The 8,675-nt window shown below is 42.4% G+C and overlaps 1 protein-coding gene across 6 annotated transcripts in view; it reads right to left on the bottom strand.

The window, feature by feature from the left end:
* LOC102302798 (VPS10 domain-containing receptor SorCS1) overlaps positions 1 to 8,405 on the bottom strand; it is a 208,960-nt gene extending 200,555 nt beyond the window's left edge. For 2 of the 6 annotated variants that reach the window (XR_006054271.1, XR_006054272.1), the window contains exon 1: positions 7,366 to 8,401. Coding sequence is in view for 4 of the 6 variants with exons in the window: in XM_042219613.1 (XP_042075547.1) it covers positions 7,366 to 8,058 (693 nt within the window). In the remaining 2 variants the exon portion in view is untranslated. Of the gene's footprint in view, positions 1 to 7,365 lie in introns of all 6 variants that reach the window. The other 4 variants (XM_042219613.1, XM_005919299.3, XM_014332666.2 and 1 more) reach the window with 2 other exon arrangements.
* Between the last annotated feature and the right edge of the window lie 270 nt (positions 8,406 to 8,675).

Below are 8,675 nucleotides of genomic sequence, written 5' to 3'. Positions count from 1 at the left end.
GAGAGAGGAATATTAAAAGTGTTAAAATGTTGCTAAACTTTACTCCAAAATTGGTCATTGTGTGCAGTTTAGAGGGGTTATAATGACTGACCTGATGGTGTATTTTGTGCTATTCTTTTCTTATGAAAGCAGATTTTCTTTGAATTTGATTTTGAGAATTTTCCAGGTACAATTAGAGAAAAAATATAGAGTCAGTCTTTATTATTCTGTGGATACAAAATGTTATAGCAGTTTGTCCAATACCAAAAGGTTGATTCTGTTCATCTGGACATAACGTTTTTTGTGGGAGAAATGTTTCCCCAACCTTACAAACAGTACATTTGCACAATGACTGAAACTAGCCCACTGAATGAAAAGTGAGCTGTGAGGTCAGTTCCTTGATCATAGAATGCTACATCCACATGGACAGACTCAACATTTTGGGATCTATGTACCTGGATGATTGAGCATGCATCAAGACAGTTTGTCCAGTAATTTTGCTAACAGCTAAAACGTTCAACAGTGGCGTTAGATTACAGCTATTATATCACCAAAGTCATTGAGATTCATTATCAGGGCACCATGAATTCTGGTTTAAAAGTTCATGTCATACAAGCTGTGATATTTCATTCAGGATCAAAGTTGGCGACCAATTAAAGAGACAGCCATTACTGTCCCTGAGGCTGCACTGCGAGCAAATGCATTCCAAACTTTTATGACAGATAAATGATTTAATTTTAAAACCTTTAGTGCACTTTCAAGAACAGGCTTTTATACTTAGGACTTAATATGTTGCAAGGCAACAAAACAGGATTGTAAAAAACAGATGAGCCGTATTGCCCTCTAACCACACCAGTTTTCCCTTCTTCACGGTTCCTTTTAACGTGGCATATCTGTTCTAAACGACATGTCTGATGAGCCGGTTGTGAATGTTTTCCATCTACTGCTCGTCTCACAACTCCACGCGGTGTCGACAGTCCTCAAATGTCTGAAAATGAGCAAACGGCAAAGGCTCGGTGGTGTCAAGAGAACCGGCAGAGACGTGACTTTGGTAAAACAGATCTGGGGTCTGCGGTAAACTGGGTGTTGCTACGGCTATGGGAACGCATGCACAAATAGATTCTCTCAACACCTCCGGAGATGGTGTGAGACTGTCAGCTGAGACAGCATATGTGAGTGAGCTTCTCACAACTCTTCAAAGAGTGTCACATGATCGACTCCTCATTAATTGGTGACAAAATCTTATGATGCGTTACTTTTCTGTTTGTATGAGAGGAAAAAAAACAGCACGCTGCGTCGTCTCTACGGGGTTTCATTTCATAATTTACCTGCTTCTGTTTGCTTTTATTAGGTACGTTCCCACAGGGCTTGTCCTATGTCTCTGCAAGCTCAAAAGCAAACGTCTGAGGCTGACAGGCAATATGTCAGCCTCCCTCTGAGTGACAGACCAAGGTACTTAATGCCTGACATTTCATAATGTAAATAATGCTGTGGCGGTGCATGTCTTACATCCATCTGAGCAATATGCCACCAGTCCCAAAGTGACTCTGCTCTTTACCTGTAACCTTTTTTTCATAGAATTTCAATGCTGCTCCTGCCAGTACCAAGAACACAGTCAGTATTTGATCAGTTAGATCTGCCGCTCTCTATCTGTATTACTTGTAGATGTCAGTTGAAAACAGTTGGCAGTTTGAACAGTGATGCAGAAACACTGTAGCACTTAACCATTTCACTGGCCCTTATGGTGCCTCAAATGAGCTTTTATTATAAAGACCACTCTTGTGATTTAAATCGTTCTTTTCAACTCTGTGATCTAATCTACAAATATTCCACAAAATAAATAAAGTAAATGTACAAATAATGAAACACTCAAAAATATTAAGGAAAAAGGGTGAAAAACTGAGTAGAGCTGAAAGTGGTGCAGGGCTACAAAAGGAGACAACGGGGGATTGATAAGAATGTAGCGATTTCAGTTACATAATCAATATTATATTATCACTTATCATTTGATTCATTATTGATTCTCACTGGGTTCTCATCAGCTTCGCTTTGAGTCTCCATCATCTTTAAGCATCATATCAAAGACTTTATATTAATGGAAATTAACTGTATGCTCTGTGGGTAGATGTGTGTGAATGTGGGAGATATTTGCCCACTGTGATGTGATCAGTGTCGTGGTTGTTACTCAAAAAACTAATTATTACACATAATACACAAATACTAATTACTCCAAGGAGAAAGTAGTTCCTTATACTACTCGTTACATTACTTTCATGTTACACTGTAAAATGATCTGAAACACAGTGTCTGGTGATTACATAATTACCATTTAACAATGTAAACCTACAGGCTACGGCTCCACACACCAACATAAATCTCTATCCTTGTAAGAACACATTTGATCTTTCTCTTAGCAGAACACAAAGATGATGAAAACCAAAAGCAAAGTTAGGTCCACGCTGCAGACTGCGCTGCTATTTTCCTCCTCCAACATATGAACTGAAATCAGCTGATTGTTGTGCCAGTACAACGACCGATAAGCAGCTCAAAGGGCAGACAGACGAATAATTGCAAGACATTGGACTACTGGCAATGGTTCTCTACAACAACCAGTTCTCAGTTCTTCTCTTTTAAGGGGATAACTTCCATCAATTAAGCTTGGCTGTTTCATGGGTAGGACCACAGACTTGTCAGTGATGATACAGCCTGCAGACTGGAAGCCTGGTATCATTAAATGTGGCAGGTTTTACCACTACACTACTGCTGAACTGTTTTGTGGTTTTTTGATCATCGTATGCTATAAATGACCCACTAACCCTATAACCGTAACCTTAATAACCATAATAATAACCTTTATACTTGTCATTCAACACCACAGAATGCATTTTAAGTACACAATATGCCAAGTCTGTAAAATCACATGGGGAGGTATAAACTGTTCAAAAGTTTTGGCTGAATCCACTCTGAGCTCTACGTAGACCTTAAAACAACCAAATGCATCTGCTCACGGTTCCCAAGAGGAAGAGAATACATCAAAGCTCAAGACGCAAGTCTTCACTAATCCATTTAGTGAACTAAAAGCAAACACTACAACATTAAAAATAAATCCTGTAGCAGACGGCAAGACAATGAAGAGTCAGAAAGTAATCAAGTTGAAATGAAACGGGCGTGTTTTTAAAGTTATAAAGAAAAGACCCAAATCGGAGGAGCTCAGGTCAAAGTTTGGAGTTACAAAACTAGATTTCCTTCATTCCTCACAGATATTTTGTTTTGCATATTTAACCTTCATCTGTTTTAGGTTTATTTTTTTAATTCTCACAAGTGCCAGTTTAATTTGATCCTGCATATTGGTCGGTTTGGAGACGTAGATCATAGCAGCTGTTAAACTGTAAGATGGTAATCCTAAATTTTTTTGTTCTCGTTCGTTATACAAACTTAAAGCTAATCCGACAGCCAAATTTGTTGTGTTGAAATGATCGAATGCTGACGGAGCAGTGGGGGAAAAAAATGTTTGTCCTGTCCTCTACTGTTAGCACTTAGCTCAAATTGAATCAACACTTACAGTATGGCAGTTACATTTTTTACGTTTTACTGGAAATGAATGAGAAAGACTTTTAATTCACAGCCTCCTTCGCCTGTTTGATTGCACTACTTGTGAATGACACATATGAGTATTGACGGATTCTCAGTGACACCGTCTTTAGATCTTGCCATGCCATTACTACAGTGCGGTGCTGTCCACCTACACAGCTCAACACAGCAAGTTCACAGCAGCTCTCTGTGCTGTCAAATGTCTTTCTGGAGAGTGCAAGGAAGTAAAAGAGACAGACACAAAGAAAAGGGGTTGACAAGCACAAAAAAAGAGAAAGGTCCAACAGAATGACAAATCATGCCCTTGATAAACACTGGGGCCATTCTCTGGGAGAGGGAGAAGTTTTAGAAGTTAAACTTTGGGCATGTGACCAAAAAACTTGAGTCCTGGATTTTTATTGAAGCTGGACATAAGTGTATGATAAAAGTACAAATCATGGGCGTAACGTAGAATACACGTGTCCAGACTGCCTTTTTATTACTTTCGTTTTGATGCCGGGTGTATGCGTGCAAGCGTGTTTTCCTTTGTTTGTTGTTTGAGGCTAACGTGACTCCTGTGGCCAATGTTTCATGAGTCATGATTACAACCTCCAATCCAGCCTGACATACAAGCTTTCAGTAATCTGGGACATCTGAGGGATGAGCCAAAATGCCTTAAAGGTTAAATATTAAGAGCATCAGAGCCCTTATCTGTATCCCTTTCACTTTGGCTCCGTGGCATGCGGTTGACTCATCTGTTTATTTATAAAGTGGCTCCGATTGTAAAGACCAAGCACATCTGTTCCTGCTTATAGCAACAACTCGACATATTTAATGCAGGATGTTCTCGAGTTCGTCGTCTGCATCGTCTGAAAGAATAGGGGCAAATTGTTTCACAGTCACACAAGTCTATTCATATCACAAAACCAAATAGGGCTGCTAAATAGTAATGACTGTTTGGTTTTTGAGGGTGAACGCAAGTTGATGGAAGCAGAGCAGCAGAAATGAAAAACAGGAGGAAAAAATCCAAACCGTTTCTGACATTCTCAAGATTTTTTCCTCCCTCGTCTCCACTGTACGGTCATTTTGTGTCATGAGCTACACTAGTTTGTCAAGCCCACAGAAACACCCGAGGCACAGGATGGGATTTCAGTCCAAAGCAAAGTGCAGGCCATGGGAGCCGGTGATACGTGTTTGACTGTAATTGGTTTGGTTACAGACAGGCCTAAGTGGTGTGGGTGTAACACCGAGCTGTGCAGTGAGGAGCAGTTGGACTTGGACATTTGGAATTGAGAGAGGGGAAAATACTTTCTATGTTTTATTGCCTTCCAGTCGAGGCTAATTATGTTTTGACTCTGAAGAAGAACAAGCAGCCTTGTTGAGATATCAGTGCTCACAGCAGATAAATATATTTGAACTGTGCTCTAGTGATTTTTTTCATTAAGCTTCCCAAAGTCTCTCTTCGCATCTCGTGATGTTAATTAAAATTTCAAGCAATTTTTTTTTTTTAAAAAAGCATTTACGCTAAGATAAAGCATGATTTGTATAGGTTTTGATTCGTGCGTAGATTCGAGCCGAGACAAAGTGTTGAGCTCTTTTCCTCCTCCTACACCCGCTGCTTGTTCCCTCTACAGAGGGAGCAAAAATGCTGCATAAAAGGCAGCTTCCGATAAAATGTGGACGACACGGCAAGGAATGACACATCCACTGCCAGCTAATGTCCGAGTAGACTCACACCACATTCTCCAGATACTCTGAGTGTTGGGATCCAGCATCATCAGCTGGACCCGAACGCTAATTCTAGTCCAATTACATTCAGTCGCCGTTTAAGTGAATGGCTTAAAATTCCACGAGTGCGACGAGTGTGAACCTGCTCTAAGAGCTGAACCGAGGCAAAGGACACGTTTGACATCGTCATCACCTGGACAACGGCCACGATGTGGAAACACCCACAAAATTAAGACACACTCTTCATCCTAGTGACACAACAAAAGAAAAGCCAAAGTGTGTCTCGACCAAAGTTTCAATACCAAAAGCAGTGCAGAAATTATAAGCCAATGTTTCCATTAGGATGTCATAAAAAATAATAACCTTTTTAAAAATATGTCTTCAGTCATTATTCCAGAAAAACATCAAAAATCCAGTAACTGTGAGTGTTTTGGTTTCCCTCACATTAGTGTGAAAAGGAATATTTTGGAATCAAGAGACATTATAATGCTTTCTCATGAATAATTAAAAAAAATGCAACCCTAAAAATGTTACAGTTGCAGCTGTGAAATTCTGAGCTGACATCAACACCTGAAATCATTTTGATCAATAACCTTTTTTTCTGGTCTAGAGGAGGTTTCTCTCTTTTTCTGGTAACTGATTTCACTTTAAATTGATGTTACAGTTAAAAAACAGAGAAATGTTCATAATAATCATAAAAAAGTATGTAAACTTTGAGGTATTAATACCACTATCTGTAAATATTTTGCCCATGCAAGAAAAGCAGGCCAATACCAACACTTTAGTGCAAATCCTAAAAGAACTGCATTTAAGGAATTCCACTTTTTCTATGCAATCATTTGTTGTTGTTTTTATCACACAAAATAAATAGTCTCTAACACTGTCCAGCTAAACTCAGCCCCACTGCCAACCCTCAAAACCTGCGAGGTGTCCTAGCCCTATGCTATGAAAATATGTCATTTTTGTTTTTGCAATTGTTGTCTCATGTGAGGCAAAGAGGAGACAGGAAAAAATACAATATTCTGATTGAGACACTTTAAAAAATATGTATTTAATTTAGATCTTGGAATGGGGTCTAACCACAAACACACTTTTTACTCTGGATGCCCTGAAACATCTGACACCTTATTTGAGACTTGACACAGAAGCTTTGCTGGTCATGTGCTCTGTAAATATGCTCCATCCCCATATTAAACTTGGAGAAGTGAAGCAATAATTAAGCAGCCTGTTACAGGTGCACTTGCAGTTTCTTCCTCCTGCCTCATGAGGAACTCCAGCCGTGACCTGCAACATCGTCAAACCTAATCTCCTCAGTCCTGCCATTAAAAGAAAGGGCCCACGAGCAAATGCAACTGTCGACTTTGCAGTTCCTTTTACTGGCGTGTCTCAGGAAACCTGTCAGCAGTAGAGAAAACAGGGAGGCTCAAGTTGCTTCACCTCTCCCACAACCTGCTGCACTACCTAAAAATCCTGCCCTCTGGCCACAGATGCTCAAAACGAACAGCTTTATCCCGACATCAGTTGAGTTGCTCAGACTGCAGAAGTTCCTGAGATAAAGCCCCTGGACTCCCACCTCAACCCGTCTCTGTACCTTCTTCAAGGGGTCATTCTTTGCCCACCAGACCAAAACCACGTGCACATTTATGCCTGATATGAGATTCAAATACCATGAGTTAAAAGATTCCTGTGGAAATGATGGGCTAGGACTCCTGACTTGTGTTCTATAAATTTCAGATCCTTCATTTAAACCATGAAATGTGTGGAAATGTGTAGATTATTACATATGTGAATGGCCTGTATTTGTATAGCGCTTTACTTAGTCCCTAAGGACCCCAAAGCGCTATGTGGACCTGACAGTTTAATTAAGAAGTGGGGATCTGTACTCTCTCTCTCTCTCTCTCTCTACTCACACGACACACACACACACACACACACACACACACACACTTTAAGCAGCGGAGACTCCGTTGGTTGTCCTGAGGCCGGTGTGCCCACCTGATGGCGGCCAGCCTAAGCGCACACTTGTCTCTGCTGTGATTTCGTGCATATGACCAGTGATGCTTTCAGCTGACACAGTGAATCACTTACGCTGCTGTTCTGCCCGGACCAGTGCACCATAGCCTGGTTGTGAGACGAATCTCCGGTCAAAGCGAACGTCGAACTGTTAAGTTTTAGCTCCTCCTGCCTCGGACCGGCGGCTCTCCGCTCCTCTCCGCTCCAGCGCAATTCAGAGCGCGCCACTCTGCGCCCAGCCACCGTGCCCGTGGCCTCTCCCCGGTCCTGATTCTGGGCCGAACGGGAGGATCCGACTTTGTCCCCGTGGCTGTTCCTCCTGGCGCGCCTCCTCACACCTTCGACACGGCCGTTCTTCTTCTGGCCACTCGCCGACACGTTGGAAACTTTCATCTGCGTAAACTCGCTCTGGCCGAGTTCGCCTTTTGCGCGCAGATCTCGTGTATTCCGTTTGAGGCTCGTCTCCGGGTATTCCACCCGAGCTCGAGCGCATTCAGCGGACCCAGCTGCGCAACTGAGCCGCGGAGTTTCCGCACTCGCGGCCCCGAATCTCCGCTCACTGTTCCCAAAAACTTGTCCCCTGAACCCTGTTGCGGACTCGCTCGTGTGAAATTTCAGCAGTAATTCCTGTCCGAGCCACTTACTTCCAGGCTGGCATGAGCGGCAAGTTATCTCAGCCTCGCCGGCGTGAAGGAAGCAGGGCACCGCGAAAAGCAGAAACCAAAACGCGCGGTGCCACTTTGGGCAAAATATGACCTCCCCGTTCATCGCGGGCGGTGCGCAGGATGCCGTGGGTGCTGGATGTCCTTTCCCCCTCGACTGTCCTCCCTTGATTTTCGGGGTGTAAACTGGTGCTCGGCTCTGGAAGAGGAACTGCTGCAAGTTGTGGCGTTGCCCAAATGCAGTGTTGTAAAAAGTGCGGCTGAGCCTAAGTGGTCCAAGTTGAAGGATTTGATCAAATGAAGCCGCGCGCGCATGGGGGAGGAGCTGAGAGATCCAGACTGAGAGATGGAAGGATAATGTTGCGACTGTCTTTCTCCATATTTGTTATTTGCCAGCATATGGCAGCCTATAATTAAAGCAGTCAGTGATACAGTCATTTTGTTCTGCTGCTCTTTTATTTCTCCTCACAGCCACATTTTTAGAGGAAGCTGCTGCAGCTTGTTTTTTTCTCCTCTCTCCTGTTGCTGATTTTATCACCAACCCCCCTCCGGGGAAGCACATTTCTTAATTTAGCAAATGAAACTGAGTTATTTTACCTGTGATGAACTTGTTTGGATCGGGCCCTTTCGGGTCTCAGCGGGAACTTCGGGTAATTGGAACGTATTAATATGTTTCCAATTAAGCGCACTGTCACGGATGACATATTCCATGACTTATTAAAC

The sequence above is a fragment of the Haplochromis burtoni genome, unplaced genomic scaffold (genome assembly GCF_018398535.1).
Source record: "Haplochromis burtoni strain Fernald_Lab_line unplaced genomic scaffold, NCSU_Asbu1 Contig_35, whole genome shotgun sequence".
NCBI classification, from domain to species: Eukaryota; Metazoa; Chordata; class Actinopteri; order Cichliformes; family Cichlidae; genus Haplochromis; species Haplochromis burtoni.
The sequence above is the reverse complement of the archived record's forward strand: the minus strand, read 5'-3'. Positions and strand labels throughout refer to the sequence as shown.